Source organism: Eumetopias jubatus, unplaced genomic scaffold (assembly GCF_037043125.1).
Source record: "Eumetopias jubatus isolate StellerSeaLion01/CBP00866 unplaced genomic scaffold, mEumJub1_p1.0 scaffold_3, whole genome shotgun sequence".
Classification (NCBI taxonomy): domain Eukaryota; kingdom Metazoa; phylum Chordata; class Mammalia; order Carnivora; family Otariidae; genus Eumetopias; species Eumetopias jubatus.
The window spans coordinates 78,449,077-78,475,722 of NW_028274809.1; the positions used below are offsets into that span (position 1 = coordinate 78,449,077).

Sequence of the window (26,646 nt, forward strand, 5' to 3'; positions counted from 1 at the left end):
AGGCACTAGGCGAGGGAGGGGAAAGCTAGGCTTGGCCTGAGGGATGTGTCCCCCTGCTCTGTAACACATGACCATTTAGTCGTGCCACTTTCTTCGTATAGTCTCAATGTCTGTCCCACATATTTCTAAGTAATTAAATATAAGTCCGTCTAAAATTATACCCTCCTTAATAAAACCTGTTCTTAGGCTCACTGCTGAAAACAATAGCTCCCTGCCCCTAACTCCCACAGCACTTGAGTGTTCTTGCTCTTATACTCTCCCCTTGTAAATGACTTCTCTTTACACTAGACTCCTTTATACTTAGCCCTCAAACCACCTGGCACAGTACCTCACTCATAATGACAAGCTCAAGAAATATTTCTCAGGTGAACAGGTGAAATAATGACTGAATCAATGAAGCAACAGTCGGTAGAGAGAAATCCTTAAAAAGCTCCTGAATAAGTTGCTTCTGATCTACTGTCTGTAGTCCTGTGTCAGTCACTTATACCTGCATTGTATGTCTCTCCCTGCTCTCAGAATGTCTACAAAGCTGACCTGGAGTGGCTCCGTGGCATCGGCTGGATACCCCTGGATTCTGTGGACTACGTGAGGGCTACGAAGAACCAGGAAATGGTGAATCAGGTACATGAAGCCTGTTGTCACCTAATGCCTGGCCCCCTTGCCTGCCATGTGGGGGCAGGTACCCAATGGAAGGAGACCAGTCTTAATCATCTCTGTTCCCTTGCAGATAAAATATAAGAAAGATGCTCTTGACAACTATCCTAACTTTACAAATGTGGTGGACCCTCCAGAGATTGTTTTGGCTAAGATTAACTCAATCAATCAAAGTGATGTAAGTTTGCTTTATGTATAATGATGTGCATGGCCTGGGGAGTTAGGTGTCTGTCATTGACCGCATTTGCTCACCTCCAGATAACTGCTTCTAAGAAAATGGACAATGGGGTGGGAAACTATGAGATCGTCGTTGGTGGGAATGTCTTAAAAGTCATTAGTAGGAGGTATACTGTACTCACAGAAAATATCTATATTTTTGTCCAAATTATCCTATTAGATAAAATGAACTTAAATTCAACCAGTTCGTTAGTTTTAAATCTCTAAATGTAGACTGATTATTATCTTGCTAGGTTGAAACTATGAAACTTTAAATATACATTTATATTAACCAAAGGTTTTGTTTGGTTTTGTCTTGTTTTCTCTCCTTAGGTAAAATATAAAGAAACATTTAATAAAAGAATAAAGGGCAAGTATACATTTTCTCCAGATACGCCATATATCACCCACTCCAAAGACATGGGAAAACTCTATAGTACTGTAAGTTTTATTTTATGTAATTTACAGCTCAGTTCTTAATTTTAAGCTCTTGTCAGTGTTAAAACCCTTGGCTGATTTTGTGAACAACTGAACTTACAAGATTATTTTTATTGTATTTAGTCTTATTTATTAGAAATAGCACTTATTCAGCTGGTATTTTTTGAGCTCCTGTGATGTGCCAGGCACTGCAGCAAGTACTAAGGGGCTGAAGCTCAATAAGACAAGCCCATCGGGAGCTCATGCAAATGAGAGGGACAGACATACAAGTAAATAGATAATAATGTATCAGGTGCTATAGCAGCTCTAGGCACACAAAGGACTAAGCACCTGCCAAAGTGAAAAGAGAAGAAAGGCTGGTTCTTCTTTAGCGGTCATGTTTAATATCTCCAGCCAACAAATGTAAGATTTGCCCTCCAAATTTTAATTCATCTAAGTCAAAGGATGATGATGATGTGTGTGTGTGTGGTGTGTATGTGCATGTGCCCAATGGGAAGCAATCTTTGGTGATTCTCTCCCTATGTGAAAATTTATTTTCGCTTTTATTAGAACTGTAAACATAGTTAAACTCGGTTATAAAATGCCTCAGTGTCTGTAGATTTAATTTGCAATAAACCAAAAAACTCAGCCCTATTAGTAGGTAGACAAAATAATGGCTCTAAGTAAAGATGTAAGCTTTGCCTTTTAACGTAAATATTTTACCGTGGTTTTACCATTTTCTTTTTAGCAATATCTGAAGGAAGTTGACCACAGACTTTTGTTGACACACATTTCTTTGTTCCAGATACTGTATAAAGGGGCCTGGGAAGGAACCAAGGCCTACGGCTATACCTTGGATGAACGCTACATTCCCATTGTTGGAGCTAAGCATGCCGACTACGTGAACAGTGAGGTCAGCAGTACTTTCTCTTCTCATGGGTTTAAGAGTCTTCATTGGGGAGCTGGTTAGAAAATCCCAGTGATTCTCAATGTTGTACCTACTTCACAGCTTAAATACAAAGAGACCTATGAGAAGCAGAAGGGCCACTACCTGGCTGGAAAAGAAATCAGTGAGTTCCCTGGTGTGGTTCACTGTCTGGATTTCCAAAAGATGAGGAGTGTGGTAAGCAAAGCTCACTTTGTTAGTCTGCCTGTTTGTAACATGTTCTTTAGTTGAGAGGGGCATGGAGTCCTTCTTGAGATTTATCCCCACCCCTGCCAGTTAGCCTTGTGTTCCTTTGACAGCTATGGGCTTCCTCCCTTGCCCTCCCTCCGCTAACCCCCAGTGAAGTATCTATATATGGAAAAAGGAGAATGCAACAAGGTAACTATTCACCCCCTGTGTTATGAAAGGATAGGAAATTCAAAAAGGAGAATATATTAAAGTATCTTTTCTTAGGCTTTGTTTATTCTAAAGGTACTGATGTGTACTAGAAATAAGACTAGAAGAGAGATCAGTCTGAATAATTAACACTTGAATCCCTTTCTTCTTTTTGTCTTTAAAAAAATACGATTCTTTAGTTGAACTACAGAAGAGATTATGAGGACACCAAAGCAAATGTTCACATCCCCATTGATATGATGAATCACGTGCTGGCTAAACACTGCCAGTACATCCTCAGTGACTTGGAATACCAGCACTTCTTCCATCAGTGGACGTCTCTCCCGGAAGAACCCAACGTTATACGGGCCCGAAATGCGCAGGAGATCTTGAGTGATGTATGATGTCCTTTCTGCAGCTTGACTTAGCTACAGGCTTCACTCCATTTGTCCCTGTATTCATAAATGTTGTTCCTTTTTAAAACACAGTGATATGAGTAACCCCTTTTTGGTGTAAGAATCCCCTCTGGGCCATGTGACACCACCTGTTTTCATACCGGACTAAACTTAGCCATTCCTCTCCTCATGAGCTTCTTTAGGTCAGGGCATTAAAGACCACCAGCTTTTGAGAGGCCCACCCTATGACCGCAAAACACGGAGCACAGCCAACGGCTGATAGGAAATTATCCAAATGCCTGATTATAAATTCAGTTAGTACCTGTCACCTTTTCATCATTCCTTCCTTCTTGCAGAATGTATATAAGGATGACTTGAATTGGCTGAAAGGCATTGGATGCTACGTTTGGGATACACCTCAGATCCTCCATGCCAAGAAAGCATATGACCTCCAGAGTCAGGTGAGATCTTCCTAGAAGGACTGGCTCACTGTGGATCAGTGGAATCCGTGGTGCTCTCTGTGGGGTGACAGCCAGGCCAGGCTTTAACAGTGCAGGATCCAGGGCAACCGAAGGCCCCTTGCCCAATAAAACCTCTCCTGGTGACCTGCTCTGGTGTTGGACCTTCTCAGTTTTAGTCTCTCCTGTGGTTTAAGCATTTGATGTTTATAACAAAGTTTCCTGAGAGGTGTTTTCATAGTGAACCACTCTCAAGCGTCTGTGCTGAAGTTGGTAAGGTTAACTGGCAAAGTGTAAAATGCAAATGCATGCTTTGACCTTGGGTAGATAAGTTCTGAAGTAAATAGATATTTGGAAAGTTTCCCAGCACACGGCTGGGCTCTGACAGGGCAGGTGAACGGAATGTTGAGCCTGAGGGCCTGCAGTAGGGATGGGGCACGTGCACAGAAAAGACAACAGAATGGAGAAGCGGACCTGACAGAGAGTCAGACCCCGACAAACTTCATTCTGACAACCCTACAAAGTCGGCAGGAATGTAGAATGATAGCCTCTCTGTTAGTATTAAAGCAGAAACCCAGAAATAAAGGCTCATCTAAGTTGGCACAAACTGCTCAAGCTGATGGCAGACCTGTATTTTCCCATTTCCGGTGTCTTGTTTTTCTTTACAGCTACAATATACAGCAGCAGGTAAAGAAAATCTACAAAATTATAACCTGGTCACAGACACCCCACTTTACGTGACTGCTCTTCAAAGCGGCATTAATGCCAGTGAGGTGCGTCTTCCTTGTACTTCTCCTCCAGGACGAGCTGTTGTTGTCTGTATGTATTTTCGAACAGCAGAAAAGAATAACCCATCTTTTGTGTGTGTAGGTGAAATATAAAGAAAATTATCATCAGATTAAGGACAAATATACGACAGTTCTAGAAACAGTGGATTACGACAGAACCAAGAACCTGAAGAATCTTTATAGCAGCGTGAGTTCTTTTTCTCATCTTTGTCTTTATTCTCCTTTAGAGACAGGAAAGGAATAGAGACAGGAAAGGGATAGGCACCTTACCCCCAAAGGTTTTTCCAGTTTTTTCCGGGACCTTCAGATTCCTGCTTTATCCCATCAGTAGTCCTAGTTACAATTCAATGAGCTGCAAGTGGAATATTGCACCATCTCATGTAGTTGACACAAATTCAGGAGCTGCTTCCTTATTGCAGGCAGGCACGGTTGAAGCTACGCTCCATTGACCCTGAGCTTGTCCTTCCCTGGCTTCTCCAGGGGCCAGTGGCTTAAAGCCTACAAAGACATTCTTTTTTTTCTTTCCTCCTCTGAACTGGGTAATTCAACAAACATTTTTTTGAACTTCATTTTGAAATCATTTTAGATTTACAGAAAAGTTGCAAAAATTGTACAGGGAATTCAAGCATACTGTTCTCTGTAATACAATGATCAAAACTAAGAAAAGCCCCTATGGCTTTTTTTTTTTTTTAAGGTTTTATTTAGGGGCACCTGTGTGGCTCAGTTGGTTAAGCATCTGCCTTCAGCTCAGGTCATGATCCCAGGGATTGAGCTCCACATCGGGCTCCCTGCTCAGCGGGGAGCCTGCTTCTCCCTCTCCCTCTGCCTGCCGCTCCCCCTGCTTGTGCACGTTCTCTCTCTCTCTCTGTGTGTGTGTGTCAAATAAATAAAATATTTTTAAGAAGGTTTTATTTATTTGAGAGAGAGAGAGAGCATGTGTGGGAGGAGGAAGTGCAGAGGAAGAGGGAGAAACAGTTCCCGCTGAGCAGGAAGCCCCACTCAAGACTCCCTGCACGCATAGTATTATGGCTTTTAATAAATGCAAAGAGTCATGTTTTCACCATCACAAAGATGCAGAAAACCTCTCTGTCACCTCAAAATTTCCCTCTTGCTTCCCTTCTCTCCCCGGACATCCACAGAGGTATTTTCTGCACCAGTTAAAAACAAACAAACAAACAAACAAACAAAAACAAAACCTTTTAAAAACCTTTTCCAGAATGTCATGTAAATGGAATTATGAAGTATGTAGCCACCAGGTCTGGCTTCTTTCTCTTAGCAAAATGCATGTATGTACTACACACATTGCTGTATAAACCAGTAGTTTATTGTTTTTATTGTAGAGTGGTATTCTACTGCACGAATGTACCACAATTGATTTATCCATTCACAGTCGAAGGAGATGAGTTGTTTCTAGTTTTTAACACTTACGAATAGAGCTGCTATATACATTTGAGTATAGGTTTTTTTGTATATGCAAGTTTTCGTTTCTCTTGAGTAAATAAATACCTAGGAGAGGAAATATTTTTTGAGCTCCCACTAGCTACAAAAAAGGAGTAAAGGATAGATTTTAAGTTAGTGGTTTTTGTCCTTCAGGAATTCCTAGACCTATGGAGAATGAACACAGCATCAAAAACTTTGCTCTAACTTACATACAGTAAATGTCACTCTTTGTGGTATATGGCACTGTGGCTTCACAAATGCATAGTCATGTAGTCACCACAGTAGTCAAAATAGAGCGAAGTTCTTTATCACCCCATGATAACTGCCAAACTGTGATAAGTACTATGGTAGAGAACAAAATAATGGACTGTGAAATTGTGGTCATGGCATTAAACCTGTTATTCACTGAGGGGTACTTGGATCCTACCTAGTATGAAGATCAGCGGTTATTAAGGAGTGTCTGAAAAAGGCAGATACAGGAAAGATCCCCTCCTCAAGAGCCAACCAGAATGCATCTTTCCATATTCACAAGATGGTTTTTAACCCCTACAGAACCTGTACAAGGAGGCTTGGGATAGAGTGAAAGCCACCAGCTACATCCTGCCTACCAGCACCATGTCCCTGACACATGCCAAGAACCAGAAGCATCTGGCCAGCAATGTAAGTCAAGTGCAAACGTGATAGCCTCCCACCCACCCTCTGCCTTCCCCAGGTCTCTGCTCCTAGAATTTTTCTGGCTGATTCACATGTTATATATATTATATGTTTATGTATATTGTAAAAGAAAATCTTAAATTACATGAGCTATTTAGATACAGTATTAAGTCTTATGAACTTTAACCCTTCATGCCTAAAATGTTCTTAAGTAAAGCCTTTTATTGTAAAATTCCTTATAACCGTCATTTCAGTCCTAATAAGCCAGTTCCTTTCAGAAAGATAACCTCTTTTAGAGACTTTTACCCTTAATTGTGAACATTTTACATAGCATTTTAGATCAGTATTACTCAAATCTTTTTTTTTTTTTGCTCATGACCCACAGTGAGAAATTTATTTTATGTTGCAAGTCCACATACACACACACACAGCTGAGTGTATTATGTGAGTTCCTTCTAACAATGTTTTACAGAAGACTGCATACTGCTATGCTAAAGGCAATATAGCCTGATCATTTCAGTTCTGTTCTATTCATAAAAGCTAGTGATCCAGTAAATTGATTTCACTACCCTCTACTGGGCCTAATGATACATAGTTAGGAAAAAAGTTTGTTAGACAATATATGGAGTTAATTTCATTTTTACCTGGAGGAAAAACTAATATATGTGATTTTGCCCAGACCCAAGCCTGTTTGGAGGACTGCAGACAGACTAGCCCAAAGGAGCAAACTTCATTTGGGAAGAGAATTTTTGTATATAGAATTTAGAAAGCTCAGCAGAGGTTTTTTCCTTTAGTTATGAAAAAAGTTATAGAAGGAGGATTTTCAGCAACTTGTTTTTGGAACAAGATGGGGCACAGAGAAATTCTTTAAAAGAAGAATTTCAACGGTAGTTAAAAAAAAAAGGTGCCTTTGAATACTATCTTCTTTATAACTGAGGAATGGCTTAGATGTAAGGAGAATGTGAACTAATATTCTAGAATATTCTGTTGGGAATTTTGGTGGGTTTCCAGTAAACAAAGGGCTTCACTGCAATTCTGACACAAATATTCCCATCTTCCTTTTTTTTTTTTTAACTAAGATGTGGGCCTCTGAGTAATGAGAATTGTTATTTTATCATTTGCTAGGAGTTGGGATCTTACTCTCTGTAAGGGACTTCCTCCTAGTTCATGAAATCATGGAGCATTAATTCATAGGCAGTATGGATTAAGAAGCAAAAGTTGGTTTCCCCATAGGCATTGGTTACAGTGTATTTTTGGAAAACCTTGTAAAAACTGAAATTCAAGGACTATGTGTCTCTTAAGCATTGGGCTTGTCAGTTATGAAAAACAAAGAAACTCCTGAGCACATTTTTCATCTTTCACTCATGGTTAAGAAAAGCAAAGTCATTATCACAGAAGAGATTACTTAAAAATTACATAATCTGTAAAATGAGTTAGGTGTAGTAGCAGTAGTTTAAGTTAGCTCTCTACAGTTAGTACTATCAGAGTGTAATTCTCAGGCTTACCCTGTGGTACTTGCACTACACCTGTACCTCTGTGCACAGAGGAGGAAACAAGCCCACAGAAGTGGCGACCCCAAGTTGGTTGGATCTCAGAGCTGGGCCCTTCCTATTAAGTCTTGTACTCTTTAACAGTAGAGATCTGTTGCTCTCCAAAACTTTTTCTTCCTTTGTACTTTCTCTCTGTAGATCAAATATCGAGAAGAATATGAAAAGTTCAAAGCTCTTTATACTTTACCAAAAAGCGTTGAGGATGATCCAAACACTGCACGGTGCCTCAGAGTCGGCAAGTTTAACATTGATGTAAGTAATCCCAAAGGCCTTACTTCAGATCAAGGCTAAGTGGTATAGCCATCTGTCATAAATCAGAACATTTTCTAGTAATGCACGAGGCACTGACTGTGCATATGTGAAGAAGCAAAGTGCTGTTTCAGCCATGCTGCTTACCCCACCCCCATCAATCTGTAGAGTGTCAGAAAATTCCAGATCACACCCGATGGCTGTACAGCCATTTCCCCTGACTTCTCTGGTGCATAAGAAAGGTGTTTATTGCTGTGATACCTTGCACAATTCCCTGTATAACTGGCATGTTATTTTATCTACATAGCGCCTCTACAAATCAGTGTATGAAAAGAACAAGATGAAAATCCACATTGTGCCTGACATGGTGGAGATGGTTACCGCTAAGGATTCTCAGAAGAAAGTCAGTGAGATTGATTACCGCCTCCACCTCCATGAGTGGATTTGCCACCCTGACTTGCAAGTCAACAGCCACGTCCGGAAGGTCACGGATCAGATCAGCGACGTAAGCCCACTGCTCATGAAGGTCCCCCTCCCTGGCCCCGCACAGCCATCCTGAAGGGAAGCAGACTCACCCGTGTCTTCACCTCAGCCTTCCAGTATCGCTTTCCTCTGCTCCCATGGGTCCATCCCTGGAAGCAGGGCTCTGTGGGCCGCTGTTTTCATGGCACCCTCCGCCTCATTGCGTGAGGCCTTTTGATGTTCATTCCATGAAGTCATCCTGGGTCCAGAAGGTGTAAAATGAGTTAGGTGTAGTAGCAGTAGTTTAAGTTAGCTCTTTGGTGTTTAAGTTACTGTCAATTTTTTTTTTTTTCTGATTCCATCTATCTGCTGCAATCCTTTAGATTATATACAAGGATGACCTCAACTGGCTAAAAGGCATTGGTTGCTACATCTGGGACACTCCTGAAATTCTGCATGCCAAACACGCTTATGATCTACGGAATGATGTGAGTTTGCCTGGTATTTTAGTTTAGTTGTTTTTTTTTTTTAAGTATATTTCCTTTTCTACAGAGTCTAAGTCAAAGGGAGAGTTATGGACATTGTCACAGACCAGCTATGTCTTAAGTGGTGTTGAGAATGTATGAGAAATTGCTGCTTTCACAGAGGGTTTGGTTGCTTTTAATTCATGACATTGTGTTGAGAATGGCTGAGCTAGAGAAAGATGCTAAAGAGCAGAGAACAGTCATTTCTCAGTCATGCGTGTAGTTTTCCTATTAAGCAATGCAGTCAGGCTGTCCCGTTGTCCTCTTGTGGAGAAGGGAACCACGGCTCCTCTCTCTACATTTGGACTATTTCAGATATATTGAGCACATAATTCTCATATTAAGAAAATCTCCTAATTGGGATGCCTGGGTGGCTCAGTCAGTTAAGTGTCTGCCAGGTCATGAATCTAGGGTCCTGGGATCGAGTCCTGTGTCGGACTCCTTGCTCATCGGGGAGCCTGCTTTTCCCTCTGTCTGTCGCTCCCCCCTGCTTGTGCTCTCTCTCCCTCCTTCTGACAAATAAATAGGTAAAATCTTAAGAAGAAGAAAACTTTTTTAAAAACTTAGAAAAAAAAATCCTAATTTGCGAGGTGCTTGTGATGATATAGACAGGATCTATTTATAAAGAGAGAATTTGCCAAGCAAATTAACACTGTAATCAAGATTTCAGTAAAAAAGCTTAAATGTTCCTAGCCTGCTAGAAGGCTCTGGAAGCTCCATACGACTATAAGCATTAATTATGCAGATTATCATAAAATTCAAATGCCTCCCTGTCGATTGAATAAGTGCTAATGAAAATAAATGTCATGAGTTAAAAGCAACCAAACCCTCTGTGAAAGCAGCAATTTCTCATACAGTGAACCATCTGACACAGGCTTATTTTATTCCTCTTGGCAGATCAAGTACAAATCTCATGCACAGAAGACAAGGAATGACTACAAGTTGGTCACTGATACCCCAGTCTACGTGCAGGCTGTCAAAAGCGGGAAACAACTAAGTGATGTAAGTAATGTGGACAGGAATAAAGTAATGTGGACAGTAATAAAATAATGTGGACAGTAATAAAGACGGGGCCGCCGCTCAAGCAGAAGTGGCCTTTTCTAACTGTGAGACCAGAGTTAGCGCCTTAGAAAGTACTTAACGATTCTGCTCTTGTTTCCTAACAACCTGGTGCGTTCAGTCAGTTCCCAGGGTGGAGGTGTCAGTGGTCTCACTCTATGAAATACTTGGTGTTTTAGAGCTTTTTGCTTTGAAGTTGTGTTTTGTATCCTTGTGTCAAGAGCAACCGTTCTGTCTCGCTGTGGAAGCCTTCTAATAAATTAGAGCTAACTGTGCTAGAAGGAGGGGCGGGCAGGCTCTGAAGGGAGAGATGTGGTTGGAGTCTGGCCTCTACTGCACACCCTCCACGAGGCTTGGGCAGAGCCCCGTCCGGCCACGCCTCTGCGTGCTTCTGTGTGCGCCACATACGTCCTACCCACTGTCATGTCTGATGCGGAGCGGGCAGAACCCGCACAAAGCTGCTGTTTATTTAATTTTTTTTTTTACTAACCCCGCAGGTTAATAAGTAAACAGTAAATCCCACCGGTGAGTGAGAATGTTAAAACCTATTGTGAATTCCCTGGGCAAAGGGAAGCAGGCTACTTTTTTTTTTAAAGAGAGACTTGGGTTTCCATTTATTTTGCTTCTTTCCAACAATGCTGCTGCAATCGAAACCAACTGACTCCTCTCTGCACACAGGCTGTTTACCACCATGACTACGTGCGCAGTGTCAGAGGCAAAGTGGCTCCAACGAGGACAACTGTGGATCTGGAGCGGGCCCTTCATGCATACAAGCTCCAGAGTGAGGTGAGCAGTGCGAACCCGACACAGTGCCCAGCAGAACTCCAAGAGGCAGCCTACAAGGGCCAGGCCATTGGCTTCTGGGGAGACCACCTTGGCCTGGGCATTATCTCAGCCTGAACTTGTCCAATTGTAAATGCTATTCCGTTCACATGAGTTAAAAAAACAAAGAAAAGAACCAAAATCGTACATAGTCTGTCTTCTCTCTTGGCTCGCAGGATCATTTTCCCAAGCACGCAATGGGCATTTTGAGAGCAGGGTTTACACGATACAGTGAAGGAAACCACCCTACTTTCTCTGCCTCAAAAAACTTAAAAACCAAGATAACAAAGACAAGGCATATAATCACAGAAGACTACTACTAATAAGAGAGAGAGCTAGAAATTACCGTTGGAATTCAGAAGAGAATGAAACTGGATTCCACTCACATATTTCATATCCCTATTCAGTGTTACCTGGTCATGCTACTTTGGTCTCAACCTTTAATGTTAATCTCCTGTATTGAATGTTAAAAATAATTTGGTTTTAATTTGGTTTTTAATATTTCAAATACTATTCCTACTCCTGGAGCTCCCCCAAAAGACAGACTATTTAAAGATTTTATTTATTTATTTGACAGAGAGAGACACAGCGAGAGAGGGAACCACAAGCAGGGGGAGCGGGAGAGGGAGAAGCAGGCTTCCCGCGGAGCAGGGAGCCCGATGCGGGGCTCGATCCCAGGACCCTGGGACCATGACCTGAGCCGAAGGCAGACGCCCAACTGACTGAGCCCCCCAGGTGCCCCTAGACAGACTATTTAAGGTCACAGTCGGAAACTCCTTTCCCCCCTTCTGCCAGTGATAGGAGGATCGTGACCTCTTCCCAGCCTGACATCAAGACACTGTCTTTATGGGGAGGATGGATTCCAAAGATGTGCCTTATAATTATGACTGTCTTAGGGATTGGTGATGACATGAATATCATCAGAGGGTGGAGTTAATGGCAGAAGTGGTCCTGACTACCTGTTTTCTCTATTTTTCCCATTTTCTTGCTAGATACCATGCAGCTAACTGGGCATATGTTCGAAACATAGAAGAATTATTTCCTATGAGCCCCTTCACTCATCACTCTCTTTTTCGAAAACAATAGGTTAAGAGTAATCTAATTCATTGCCTGACTCTTAGAACTTACTTAATTTCTTCCTGAAATCAGTTTAGTGAACATAAGAACATGAAGTATCTAATTGAAAACCTAACGTGAGCTGCATGTGGCTTGTTTAGCTTAGATCAGTTATTTGACGTAGATGTGATTTACCCACTCTTCCTCATTCCGGCAGGGTCTGTACCGAGGAGCTGGCCGGCGCTCTCTCCCTACTGGATATAGGCTTCCAGGAGACACTCCTCACTTCAAACATGCCAAAGACACCCGATACATGAGCAGTTATGTGAGTGGTCTCCTCCTCATTAAGATGGGGTCTGAAGTGGGAGGGGGGCACTAATATTCATTAATAGCCTCTCTGATGCCCTAGTCACACCCTGAAGGTTCAATGTGATATAATGATGGGACTAGAGAAGGGGAAACAGTGTTTCCTAGGGGCGCTGTGGATTTGCAATTTGGCAGTGCCTGTGTAGCCCAGTGGGTTAGCATAGGACTTTTGTGGGATTGTATCTGCATGAACGTTGGCTCACGGTTCATGGCTGTCATGGTGCTTTTACTTCTGTTGGCATTAGCACTGATGCATCCTGAACTATTCCAAGCCATATACCAGAAATGGAGTTTCATACACGCACTGCTGATGTGTGGCCATAGTATTATCTTTAAGATACAACATCACTGTGTATTCCTTTGGAAAAGAAAGGACTTCTTGCCTAACTGCTGGCCAGGCAGGGGCCAAGACCAGGGACCCAAAAATATGGTTTCCAAAGCAGAGAGTTGCGGATTTAATCATCTCACTTGTCATTTTTTTTAAATCAGTCTATAAAGCCATTCATCAATCTCAAAAGTAGTCTCTCGTTTCTTCTTTGCATTTCCTAATTTCCTGACTCTACTGGGACTAAAAATATAGGGTTTTTTTCTTATATTTTTTCATACCTGCCTAAAAACAGATTTATCTAGGCAACACTGAATTTTTTCCTTTCTGGACCTGGCTTTATTAGCCAACAAAATACTTTTCAAGATTCAGATTACTATTGAAATTTTGTCAGTGACTTTTCCTTATACTTAATCCTAGAGAGTGATTTTCAAATGAAAGCAGCAGCTCCTTTCTATTTGAGAAATGTAAAGCTCCTCTCTGCTTGTCCATCAGTGAACTTATCTGATTTTGCTTTTTCAGTTCAAATACAAAGAAGTTTATGAGCACATCAAGGCAAATGGATACACACTTGGCCCCAAAGACGTTCCATTTGTCCATGTCCGGAGGGTCAACGATGTTACCAGTGAGGTACTGTGAATGTTCATTCTGTGGGGGAAGTATTGAGTTTCAGAAGACCATGGCTTTGAAATAAGTCAATCAGATAAAGACAATATGGTCATATGTGGAATTTAAGAAGCAAAACAGGATCATAGGGGAAGACAGGAAAAAATAAAACAAGACAAAATCATACAGGGAGACAAACCATAAGAGACTCTTAATCATAGGAAAAAAACAGCGTTGCTGGAGGGGAGGGGAGGGGAGGTTGGCAGATGGGGTAACTGGGTGATGGACATTAAGGAGACATGTGATGTAATGAACATTGGATATTATATAAGATTGATGAATCACTGAACTCTACCTCTGAAACTAATAATATGTTATATGTTAATTAGTTGAATTTAAATTAAAATAAAAATTAAAAAGACCATGGCTTTGTTTGAAATGCATTAAGAGTCTACTGTACCTTAGTTAGAAATTTATACATCAGCAAGGAGTAAGAGGGTCCTTTTAGTTACCATTTTGATACTTGTATCGATTGGCAACGTTTTTCTGTATTTGGTAATGCCATTGTAGAGACCTAATTCATAGATTATAATGAAATTCCTTTTTTGACATTTGTATTTAAAAAATCTTTAATAAATTTGCATTTTAGTCTGACTCATGACCCTGGTTTTCTATATAAATGATTGGTTTGTATATCTGATCCGATCCAATCATCTGATAGAATATGGAAGTCTTTGTGCTCAAAATTCTTCACCTAAATAAAATAAGTACCATTTTCTCCTTTTTTCCTAATCTCAGTCACTTTCTTTAACCTTAATTGCCCCCCGTATGGCTCTTTATGTAGAATATTTGATTGTTGATTAGTCAACCGACGCCCTCTTCTTTCTACGCTAAATACCTGGAATGGTTTTTCTTCCAATGTAGAGATTGTATCGACAATTGTACCACAAACTGAAAGACAAGATTCACACAACTCCTGACACACCTGAAATCCGCCAAGTCAAGAAGACACAAGAGGCTGTCAGTGAGGTGGGTATTTTCTTAGGAGAGAGGGCAGTCTGTGGAACCCAGGGAGGAATGTCAACCATTTGGTCTCTAATGTGTGTGTTTCTGGGCATTTTTTTTAGTTGATCTACAAATCAGACTTCTTCAAGATGCAAGGCCACATGATCTCAATGCCATACACACCCCAAGTGATCCATTGCCGCTACGTGGGAGACATCACTAGTGATGTAAGCATCTCATAGGGGTCTTTCTGAAAGGCTCTTACCAAGAGGCTGTCTGCATTTAAGCCAACCAGGGTCTTTGAAAAGTCTTCTGCACTGAGTACTTCTAAACTGAGTATATAACCTGGAGGTGAAATTGTGTGGAAGCAGGACCCCACATTTCTCCAATTATGGAAATAGTAGTAGTAAGAGGACCACCTGGGAATGTAAGATTCGCTGGCCACCATTCTGCATTCAACACTGAATCCTTACCAGCTCCTCACTCTATACAGTCTCTGTCCTGGGTCCTGTTCAGTACTCTCCTCCTGCTCATCCCCAGTCCCATCCCCTTTAACAACTTCCTCCTGCCATTTTTTTTTCCTCCTTAAATGTTTCTTTCTCCTAAAAGACCATTCCATTCAATCTAAGCCTTTCTCCCATCAGTGTAACAATAACAAATAGCAGTATTCTCCTCAGGTCCAGATCAGAGATTAAATTTTAAAACCTCTGATTCATTTGGGCACAAGCAAACTAAGAATAGAGGGTGGGTGTGTTCAACCAAAAAGAAAAATAGTATAAAAGTGTCACTACTCTTATTTGTTCCTGGTTTATATTTACTCATGGCCAGCTATATTTCTGTTTCTGCCACACAGATTAAATATAAAGAGGACTTGCAGATCCTCAGGGGACTGGGCTGCTTCCTGTATGACACTCCCGACATGGTTCGCTCCCGGCACCTGCGCAAACTCTGGGTGAGTGCACACCTTCACGACATGTAGCTACCCCCGCACAGCTTCCATACATCCCGTCACCAGCTACAAGGTGCTGGACAGAAAGAATCTTTGCCTGCAGCTACTTTTAAGGGGAAATTTACCATTAACCAACTTGAACCAGTTGTGACCCACTTAAGCTGATACATGCCTCTGTGAAAGGTGATGAACTCAGTGAAATGACAGTCATCTTTGTTGGGATGGGAAGACATCCAGGGTACATGAAAGGCCTGCTCAAGTCTCACATGCCAGCACATGAAAGGTAGTGTGTGACCATGGCATGCAATTCCTTAAATGATCAATTAACTTCTATTTCCATTGTGTTTTTAAGTCTAACTACCTGTACACTGATAAGGCAAGGAAGATGCGAGACAAGTACAAAGTTGTGCTTGACACTCCGGAGTACAGAAAAGTGCAGGAACTGAAGACACATCTGAGCGAGGTAAGGATGCTGAACCTGTCACTGTAAAGTGACTTGTTCCTCCGGTGACTACATTGGGCAAAAAATCCCCTCTGCCTTTAATTACGGAGTGGCTTCCATATCTAAGCAAGTCAGTGTACCTCATTTTGCCTCAGTTTACTTATTTTGTTCCCTTTTGATGAGATGAAGATATTGATACTTGACTACAAAACCGAATTTACTTCAAAACTCCCTCTTTAATCCCTGCTATCAGAAACCCTAATCATGGCAGTGCCATTGGAAAAGTCTTTAATGGCTCCCTGCTCTGCTGCCCACTCAACAAATCCTAGACTACTTAGTTTCATTTTCAACTGGCTCTGAGGCTTCTGAGTTATCACAGCTAATTGTGTATAGATCTCATGCTCTCACCTACACTCTTGGTTCCTTTCAAGGGGTAGACCCCATCTTGTTCAGATGTGTAGTCCGTAGTGCCTTGGCTGTAATAAATGGCCATGTTTGCCAGTGACTCAATGTGCTTTGTAAAGATAAGGGCATTCCACAAATGTAAATGGTCTTTCTTATTACAGGTGAGTTGGCCATTCTCATTCAACTTCCATTTTGTCTTATGGCCTCATCAGGCTTCACCGAGCTAAGCCACACATTGGCTGTCAGGCCACTTCATTGACTCCCCATTTTCAGTGGTCCTGATGGCTGCTAAATAAGAATCACTTATGCTGTTAGACTTAGAGATGTCCTGGCAAACCAAATGTTGCCCTTACTAGGGGGTGTGCAGCTTCCTAAACTCCTAGTGAGCTAGAGGCAGAGGATGATTAATTCTTTAGCTTTTACAAATGCTACATTGAGCCCCTATGCTTTGCTGAAAGCTTACATGTATTGCTTCAGCCGGCACTAGCCCTTAGCCAGGAATGCTTATGTTCTTCTGTCTCAGCAAGGTTGTGCTTCTCTATACTGGCTGTGTATCAGAATCACCTGGGAAATATTTCTAGACTACTCCTGAGTGGACTCCGACTCCCCAACCTCCCACCAGACTTTCTGATTCTCTGTGTCCGGACATCTGCATGCTTTTAGTTGCTCCATAATAATTCTAACATGCAGCCAGTGTTAGAAACCACTGCTTTAAGTATCACATCTGTCCTCCAGCTGCCACATAATAAAACATCGAATGGCAACTTAACATGCTTATTGGTATCTCTAAAATACCTTTATTTCTCTTGGCTGTTTGGATTCAGAATTATCTAAAACTTTAATTTCTCCTTTTCCCAATTCCTATTGGGATTCTGTGTGTCTTATGCTCAACATTGAGGAAGAAGAATAGCTGTTCTCCAATAATTCATTTTCTCCCACACTTGCCTCACTGGTAGAATGATGTGAATTTGATAAAATATTGATCCACTTCTTCTATTTTTTGAAAGATTTTGAGAAAGGTTGGTATTAATTCTTTGAATGTTTGCTAGAATTCACCAGTGAAGTCTTCTGACCTTTTATTTGTTGGGAAGTTTTTAATTATTGATTCGACCTCCTTACTAGTAATTTGTTCAGATTTTCTATTTTGTCATGATTCAGGGTTGGCATGTTGTATGCTTCCAAGAATTTATCTGTTTCTTCCAGATTGTGTGATTTGTTTAGCACATAATTGTTTATAGTAGTCTCCTTGATACTTTGTATTTCTGTGGTGTCAGTTATAACATCTCCTTTATTCCTGATTTTGAATTCTCTTGTCTAGCTAATGGTTTGTCAATTTTGTTTATCTTTTCAAAGGACCAGCTCTTTCATCAACCTTTTATATTTTTAGTTTGTATTTTATTTATTTCTTCCCTGATATTTATTTCCTTCTTTCCACTAACTTTGGGCTTCATTTGTTCTTCTTTTTCAAGTTTCTTGAGGTGTAAAGTTAGGTTGTTAATTTGAGACTTTTCTTGTTTCTTGAGGTAGGCATTGTTATGAACTTTCCCCTTAGAACTCTATCCCATAAGTTTTGGTATGTTACATTTCCATTTGTCTCAAATTTTTTTTATTTCTCTTTTGATTTCTTCTTTGACCCATTGTTGTTCAGTATCCACATATTTGTGAATTTCCCAATTTTCTTCATGTAATTAATTTCTAGCTTTATCCCATTGTGGTTCGAAAATATGCATGATATGATTTCAATCCTCTTAAATTTCCTGAGGCTTGTTTTGTGGCCTAACTTGCAATCTATCTTGGAAAATATTCTATGCACTTGAAAAGAATATGTATTCTGTTGCTTTTGGATGGATGTTCTGTAAATATCTGGTCTACTCTATCATTTAAGGCCAATGTTTCCATATTGATTTTCTGTCTGGATAATCTATGCGTTGATGTAAGTGGGGTATTAAAGCCCCCAACTATTGTTGTATTGCTTTTCTCTGTTTAGGTCTGCTAATGTTTGCTTTATATATCTACATGCTCTTATGTTGGGTGCATATTTACAAATATGTCTTTTTGTTAGATTGGCCTCTTTGTCATTATGTAATGCCCATCTTTGTCTCTTATTAGTCTTTAAAGTCTGTTTTGTCTCATATAAGTGTAGCTACTCCACCTTTCTTTTGATTTCCATTTGCATGGAATATCTTTTTTTATCCTTTCACTTTCAGTCTCTGTGTGTCCTTATATATAACGTGAGTCTCTTGTAAGCAGTATATAGATAGGTCTTGTTTTTTATTTTTTATTTTTTTAAGATTTATTCACCTATTTTAGAGAGAACAAGCGTGAGTGGGAGGGGTAGAGGGAGAAGGAGAAGCTGAAGCAGACTCCATGCCAAGCACAAAGCCTGACAGGGCTTGATACTACCACCGCAAGATCATGACCTGAGCTGAAACCAAGAGTCAGACATTTAACCAACTGTGCCACCCAGGTGCCCAGTAGGTTTGTTTTTTTTAATCCATTCAGCAACTCTATGTCTTTTGATTGGAGAATTTAGTCCATTTACATTTAGATTAATTATTAATATGTATGTGTTTATTGCCATTTTATTGTTTTCTGGCTGTTATTATAATCCTTCTCTCTTCCTTTCTTTTGCTCTCTTCCTTTGTGGTTTGATGATTTCTTCTAGTGGTATGCTTATATTTCTTTCTTTTCATCTTTTGTATATTTCCTGTCAGTTTTTACTTTATGGTTACCATGAAACAATTTGTAACAACTTGTATTTATAACAGTCTTTTTTAAGTTGATAACAACTTAAGTTTGATCCCACTGTAAAGCTCAACATTACTCCCCCTGCCATGTTTTATGTTTTTAATGTCACATTTTACACATTTTTTGTCTTGTGTATCCCTTACCTAATTGTAATCATAGTTGTTTTTACTTCTTTTGTCTTTTAACCTTCGTACTGGTGATTAATTCACTACCTTTACTGTATATTTACCTTTCCAGTGAGATTTATTTTTCACATGTATTATTATCACTAATTAGCACCCTTTCTTTTCAGCTTAAAAAAATCTCTTTAACATCTCTTGTAAGGCTGCTTTAATGAAGATGAACTCCTTTAGCTTTTGCTTGTCTAAAAAACTCTCTTCTTCACTTCTGAATATTAATTTGCAAGGTAGAGTATTCTCTGTCAGAAGTTTTTTCTTTCAGCACTTGGAATATATTTTGCCACTCCCTCTGGTCTGCAGTTGAAAAATCTGCTGATACTCTTATGGGGGGGGGTTCCAATGTATGTAACAAGTTGTTTTTCTCTTGCTGCTTTTAATAGTTTCTTCTTATCTTTAACTTTTGACATTTTAATTATTATGTGTCTTGGTGTGGGTTTCTCTGGGTTCCTCTAATTTGGAACTTCCTGGGCTTCCTGGATCTGGATGTCTGTTTTCTTCCCCAGCATAAGGAAATTAATATTTCAGCCATTATTCTTTCAAATAAGATTTCTGTCCCTTTCTCTCTTTTCCTTCTGAAAGTGTTGTGATACAAATGTTAATCTATCTGATGCTGTCCCACAAATCCCTAAGGCTATTTTCACTTCTTCTTCATTCTTTTCTCTTTTTGCTGCTCTGGTTAGGTGAGTGCCACTGCCTTGTCTTCAAGTTGACCAATCCTTTCTTCTGCTTTAGCTAGTCTGCTATTGAACCCCTCGAGTGTATTTTTCAGTTCAGTTACTGTATTATTTTTCAGTTCAGTTACTGTATTATTCAGTTCTGTGACTTCCGCTTGATACTTTCTTATATTTTCCATCTTTTTGTTGACATTCTCACTGTGTTCATTCTTCTTTGCAGTTTGGTGAGCATCTTTATGACTGTTAACTTAAACTCTTTATCGAGTAAACAAACTCCATTTTATTAAGGTTTTTTCTGAGTTTTATCTTGTCCTTTCATTTGGAACATATTCCTGTGTTTCTTCATTTTGCTTGACTCTCTGTGTTAATTTCTATACAATAAGTGAAACAACCACCTTTCCCAATCTTGAAGGAATGGCCTCATGTAGGAAGTGAAACTTGTTGTTGAACCCCGTCTCACCTCTTGGTTGTCTCTCAAACCTTTACGCTTGTGCAAGTAGCCCGTTCTATTTTTATTAGTTCTCAGTAGTTGAGGATGTGCCAAGACCATGCAGTGTCCCAAAGGGGAGGATCTCAGCACCTAGATATAGGCTGACTGGAAGCCAAACCCTCAGGCATCAGCTTTTAAATGTATGCAAATACATACAATCCTAAGGGACTGCACGCATAAACCCTGCTGGCCACCAGAGCCAGGCAATCTGGAGGTGTCCCCTGGCTGGTAATCATAGAAATCAGGACTCCAGGGGTGCCTGGGTGGCTTAGTCATTAAGCATGTGCCTTCGACTCAGGTCATGATCCCAGGGTCCTGGGATTGAGCCCCGCATTGGGCTCCCTGCTCAGCAGAGAGCCTGCTTCTTTCTCTCCCTCTGCTGCTCCTCCTGCTTGTGCTCTCTCCCTGTCAAATAAATAAATAAAATCTTAAAAAAAAAGAAAGAAAGAAAGAAAGAAAGCAGGACTCCATACCAGTGTATAAGTTCTTTTCTGGGTGAAACCAGCAAGCTGGAGCGAGGCAAAGGTAGAGAACCAAGATAGCATCTACAACCTTTGTTCCTTGTTGGCAGCTCTATAGGCCACTAAACATGCATCATACCTAAAGCCTATCCCTCAGGCCAAAGATCCAGGACAAGCAAAGAGACCTCCTTCACAGAAAGACTGGGCGTATGCTCCAGTCTGCTGTCTGTGCAGTTCCCCTGGGGTGGTAGCCTACCAAGAACTGTCTTTCTGATTTCCATAGTCCTGGGGACCCAGAAATAAAAGTCCCCCCCCCCCCAGGCTACCACTGCCAAGCAATCAAGGGGTATCCCCAGGTTGGCAGCTGCAAAAATCAGGGACCAGAGGTGTAAAAGGCTTCCCCACAGGAGATATTAGCACTCCAAAGCATAGCAGAGGGTAAGAATGAAGATAGTAAATGCCCTCTAAGTTCTCTGAAAAGGATTTTGGTCCGCCCCAAGATGCATCTTTAATTAGAAGCCTACCCCTCAAGCTGCAGTCATGATGATGAGCTAACAAGCCGCCTTTACAGAAAGACTGAGCTCCTGGGTCTGTTGTCTCTTGCTGTGCCCTGGGGGTGGTAGCTATTTAAGAACTCTTTCTCCATTGGTTACAGTCCTGTGGGACCCACAAGAGTAAGCCCTACCAGCCACCAGAGTTAGATGACGTAGAGGTGTCTCCTGGCTGCAGTTGCAAAAATCAGACTCCCAGACAAGGCTGTGAGCTCCTTTCTGGGTGGCCTTTGTTATAACCACCACACGGCACCAGGAACAACACAAGCTCCCCTGACCTTCAGAGCCAAGTGACCAAGAGGCGTCCTGGAGGTGGCAGCCACAAATATCAGAATGGATGAAATCTTGCCATTTGCGACAACTTGAATGGACCTCAAGGGCATTATGCTAAATGAAATAAGTCAGAGAAAGAGAAATATCATATGACCTTTCTTATATGTGGAATCTAAAATACACATATATGGTGGTTGCCATAGATGGGAAGTAGTGGGTGGGAGAAATTTAGTTTAAATTGAATTTTAAAAAATTCTGATCAAAATGACTCTTCTGGATTCAGAAGTTCTTTGGTAGAACCTCTAAATCTGTTTTAATAAGGACTTTGGGGGTTTTCGGATCAGGAAAGGTTGGAAAACACTGTTTTAGTAAAAAGTTTGATGGCAAAAGGAAAGTAGAGTTCTTGACTTTTGAATTGTCTTTGAGTTGTATAGATTCTTGACTTTTATACCTCATAGTACTAGCAAGCAGGGGTGTTTTCCCAGGTAGCATAAACAGGGAGGTGTGTGGGGGATGGGCTAGATGGGTGATGGGTAGTAAAGAGGGCACTTGATGTGATGAGTGCTGGGTGTTTTATGTAAGTGATGAATCACTAGCTTCTACTCCAGAAACCTATATTGCACTCCAGGTCAACTGAGATTTAAATTTTAAAAAAATGAAGAAGCATCAACAATGCATACCTAAGTATGGGGGAAATATAATACAAAGAAAATTGTAGAAATGTCATGGGAGAGTTGGGTTTTAGTCCCAGATTTGCTTCCAGTTTGCTGTGTGACCTTGTATAATTCACATGTTCAATACCCCAATTTCCTGAGCTAGAAAATTGGAGTAGATGATTCAGGGTCCTTATAACCATAAGATTCTATGAGTTTGTTGGCTTGCTTTATTTGAAATTTAGCCTGGAAGAAATAGTAAAATTTTATTTAGTTTATCTCTTTTCTTTCAGAAGTAATACAAAAAACAGCCCCAAGCAGATGAGCTACATTTTGTTTCAACTCGTGCTTGTATATAATTTGTAGTTAAAGAAATAGACATGCCTACAGTTGTGACAGTTGCCTACATATGTATATACATATTATTTCCTATATTTTATCTGTTCAACTGGCATTTATATCTATGATTAGAATTTATTTGCTATCCATTTGTACTTCCTAGTTTGCTTCATTATATTAAACTCCCTCAACATTTATCAGAGGACTACTGCTTTTCAGATCTTTTATCCAAGTACAAGATGATAAAAGGATGATAGAGCTGAGCCCCTGCATTCCATGGGCTCATAATCTGTGAGGAGAGATAAACATCAATATGATGAATGCTATCCTATAGGAATAAACAAGACAGTGTGGACTCTATAAACTTTCCAGGCAGATAAGAGGAGGAAGAACATTCTAAGCAGAAAGGGCAATATATGAAAATGGCCATGATGAGTTCTTAAAATTGGAAATAGTTTCAAATATTAAAAGGAGTGTGGGAGAATGTTGGGAAATGAGACTAGAAACATAGGATAGAAGCCAGCTCATGAAGATTCTGGGGTGATGTCTTAATATTAGACTTGATGAAAAGTCATTGAAGAATTACTTCTGAGGATTAAGATATGATTAGATCTGAGCTTTAAGAAAATCTCCTTCTCAGGGCGCCTGGGTGGCTCAGTTGGTTAAGCAACTGCCTTCGGCTCAGGTCATGATCCTGGAGTCCTGGGATCGAGTCCCGCATCGGGCTCCCTGCTCAGCGGGGAGTCTGCTTCTCCCTCTGACCCTCTTCCCTCTCGTGCTCTCTATCTCTCATTCTCTCTCTCTCAAATAAATAAATAAAATCTTTAAAAAAAAAAAAAGAAAATCTCCTTCTCAGACTTGTGAAAGATGAAAGAGCCATGCAGAGTGGTCCAGTGGAGGACCTAGGAAGGTGTTTTAGGAGCCTCTTGAGGATGTGTAGAGAAGAAATTCTACAAGAGGTCGAACTAGGCAGCGTCTCTGAGAAAGAAGAAGATGAATCAGACTTAAAGACTATTGAAGTCCTCAGTCTCAAATAGATGATTGAGTCCTACGAACAGATGAGGTTACCCGAGGAGAATGTATAGGGTGAAAGAAGCCAACCCTGACTCCAGCCAGTGGCAGCCTTTGGGGAAGGGCAGAAACATAGAAGGAAGCTGAGGAGTGCCTAGAAAGATAAGCCACTTAGGGGAGAGTGTCAGAATGCGAGACAGAGAAGAATGTTTTTAGGAATGAAAATGCTAAGCGGTTTCAGTTGCTACAGAGAACCGTTCTTGTATTTGGCAGTTGTAAAGTTTTTGATAGTCTTCATGAGAGCGACTTCATTGGTGTGGTTGGGTGGAAGCCCAACTGTTGCCTTGAGAAATTAATCAAAAGGGAGAAAAAGAAGAAATACATAGACTGCTTGGCTGTGGAAGGTAGAAACAAGGTCATTGGTAGAGATTGGAAAAGGTTTAGTGAAGGAAGGGACTAGAATTTGTTTGCAGATGAAGGGAGAAGGCTGGAGAAATGGGAAGGTTGAAGATGTAGAGGGTGAGGGTAGAGTTGCTGGCACAAGCCCCTGGAACGGGACAGGTGAGAGAATAGGACCAAGAACGCAGTAGGAGGCTGCAATCTTGGGCAGGCTACAGAATGTCTCTTATTTTGTTACAAGGGAAAAGGAAAAAGAGAGCAAGGGAGGTAAATTATTGCTTTATTGGGTGGAAATGGAGCCTGTTGCAGCAGGACAGGCCCTGGTTTCTTTTTTTTTTTTTTTTTAAGATTTTATTTATTCATTCGAGAGAGAGAATGAGAGAGAGAGAGAGCACACGAGAGGGGGGAGGGTCAGAGGGAGAAGCAGACTCCCCGCCGAGCAGGGAGCCCGATGCGGGACTCGATCCTGGGACTCCAGGATCATGACCTGAGCCGAAGGCAGTCACTCAACCAACTGAGCCACCCAGGCGCCCCAGGCCCTGGTTTCCTTATGAAGTAAGCACTAAAGGCATCTTCCAGCAGAGAACATAATGTGTCGATGAAGTGGAAATAATGGTAATGACTATTTTATGTCCAGCTGGTTTACAGAGCTGCAGGCAAAAAACAGAAGTCGATCTTCACCTCAGTTCCTGATACTCCTGATCTTTTAAGAGCCAAGCGAGGGCAGAAGCTTCAGAGTCAGGTGAGATTCATGAACAGAGACTCCTAAACCCGCAGTGCTGGCGTCACCGGGGCTGGTAGCGTGTGGCTGCCCACTCCAGCTCCGTAACAGACTCACACTTGGTTGTCCTTGATGCAGCCTCATGGCTTTTAACTTCTAGCAGTTTTCTGTGGGGCCATCATAACTGTGGTTATGTGGTACATAAACAAGCAATATCATGTCTATTTTTCTAAGTCGTGTGTACAATTTTCGTCACTGGATGAGTGGTCTGTGGACCAAACTGCTTGATTCATTCTGTAGGACCTATCTATTGTTCATGACAAATGAAACCACATTTTATGCATTCAGACAAAAATGGGGAGGGGGGAATATGTCGAGGGCTTTGTCAGAACCCTCTCATTCTTCCATCAGCATTCTTTATCACATGGTTTTAGATCGGGCCATACTCAACCTAAGGGTATTAGGTAACTAAGCGTATGTATGCATGTTTCCAAATGTGGAACACAGACAGAAACAAATGAGCAGAAATACATATGTTAAATGAAAAACCAGGACAACAACAAGTAGACACGATCCTCCCATTGAAGGGTTAGACATGAATGAAAATGATTGAATACTAAATAATAAATGTCTTATCTCTATAACATCTAATGCCTATTTTCTAATCATTTAGTATCTGTATGTTGAACTTGCCACCAAAGAGAGACCCCATCATCACGCTGGAAACCAGACCAAAGCCTTGAAGCATGCTAAAGACATAAAGGACCTGGTCAGTGAGGTAAGTCAGGAATTTGGCACCAAGGTGCACTGGGTTAAAGAAAAAAATCTTGGGGTGCCTGAGTGTCTCAGTTGGTTAAGTGGCCGGCTCTTGATTTCAGCTCAGGTCATGATCTCAGGGTCATGGGATCGAGCCCCACATCAGGCTCCATACCCTGCGGGGAATCTGCTTAAGATTCTCTCTGTCCCTCTCCCTCTGCCCCTTCCTGCTCACAGTCTCTCTCCCTTAGAATATATAAATTATTTTTTAAAGAAATCTTTCTGGGGTGCCTGGGTGGCTCAGTTGTTAAGTGTCTGCGTTTGGCTCGGGTCATGATCCCAGGGTCCTGGGATCGAGCCTGATGTTGGGCTCCCTGCTCCACAGGAAGCCTGCTTCTCCCTCTCCCACTCCCCCTGCTTATGTTCCCTCTCTCGCTGTGTCTCTCTTTGTCAAATAAATAAATAAAATCTTAAAAAAAATCTTAAAACCTTCCCTTGCTGCCTCTGATCAGGGAACTCATTTCTGTAATTATGCTCAGCAGCATCAAAACACAAAAGGTAAAGCTATTCTCTTATCAAGCCCGATACATAGTGTCCCTAGGCTGGATCTGTGACATGGTTGTGAATTTGGAAGAATGAAAACATTTGAACTTAGGTTTGTCTCTTTTTTCTATCTTTATTTCTTAGAAAAAGTACAAGATTCAATATGAAAAAATGAAGGACAAGTACACCCCCGTTCCGGACACGCCAATCCTCATCAGAGCCAAGAAGGCTTACTGGAATGCCAGTGATGTATGCATCCTTTACTTCTTTCTTCTGTTGTGATGGGACAGCTGAGGTTGTAGTAACTAAGACACAGAAGATAGTACAGTCCTCTGTAGTTCAAAGACCTGGTCCACAACATGGATCATGAGAACAACAACACTGAGACAACAAAAGGCACAAACAGTATCAGTCAGGCACAGTAGCTAAGAATAATGCTGGGAGATGCTAAAAGCTTTGTTTTTCTCGTTGTTCTTCTTTGCAAAACTATAACCCTTTCTTATAATTCTTTGGTAGCATTTGCTAGGGATACTTGACAACTAACTGTTACTTATCCTTAAAGTCATGGTCTTGGAGTCAGCCAAACATGGTTCCAAATCCCGTTGCTGTCACTTGCCTGCTATATGACTCTATATAATTTCTTTAATTTCTCTAAGACTCTGTTTTCTGGTATGTAGAATGAGGA

General features: G+C 41.0%; 1 protein-coding gene across 1 annotated transcript in view; it reads left to right on the forward strand.

Moving 5' to 3' along the window:
• The window catches only part of NEB (nebulin), a 196,655-nt gene that overhangs the window by 123,192 nt on the left and 46,817 nt on the right, over window positions 1-26,646 (forward strand). The window contains exons 99-122 of the mRNA XM_088021705.1: window positions 517-621; window positions 728-832; window positions 1,204-1,311; window positions 2,093-2,200; window positions 2,297-2,410; window positions 2,809-3,006; window positions 3,360-3,464; window positions 4,130-4,234; window positions 4,332-4,436; window positions 6,242-6,349; window positions 8,032-8,145; window positions 8,450-8,647; window positions 8,988-9,092; window positions 10,026-10,130; window positions 10,866-10,973; window positions 12,283-12,390; window positions 13,279-13,386; window positions 14,287-14,391; window positions 14,490-14,594; window positions 15,221-15,319; window positions 15,669-15,779; window positions 24,579-24,683; window positions 25,336-25,440; window positions 26,106-26,210. Coding sequence (XP_087877831.1) covers window positions 517-621; window positions 728-832; window positions 1,204-1,311; window positions 2,093-2,200; window positions 2,297-2,410; window positions 2,809-3,006; window positions 3,360-3,464; window positions 4,130-4,234; window positions 4,332-4,436; window positions 6,242-6,349; window positions 8,032-8,145; window positions 8,450-8,647; window positions 8,988-9,092; window positions 10,026-10,130; window positions 10,866-10,973; window positions 12,283-12,390; window positions 13,279-13,386; window positions 14,287-14,391; window positions 14,490-14,594; window positions 15,221-15,319; window positions 15,669-15,779; window positions 24,579-24,683; window positions 25,336-25,440; window positions 26,106-26,210 — 2,742 coding nt within the window. The remainder of the gene's footprint in view (window positions 1-516; window positions 622-727; window positions 833-1,203; window positions 1,312-2,092; window positions 2,201-2,296; window positions 2,411-2,808; window positions 3,007-3,359; window positions 3,465-4,129; window positions 4,235-4,331; window positions 4,437-6,241; window positions 6,350-8,031; window positions 8,146-8,449; window positions 8,648-8,987; window positions 9,093-10,025; window positions 10,131-10,865; window positions 10,974-12,282; window positions 12,391-13,278; window positions 13,387-14,286; window positions 14,392-14,489; window positions 14,595-15,220; window positions 15,320-15,668; window positions 15,780-24,578; window positions 24,684-25,335; window positions 25,441-26,105; window positions 26,211-26,646) is intronic.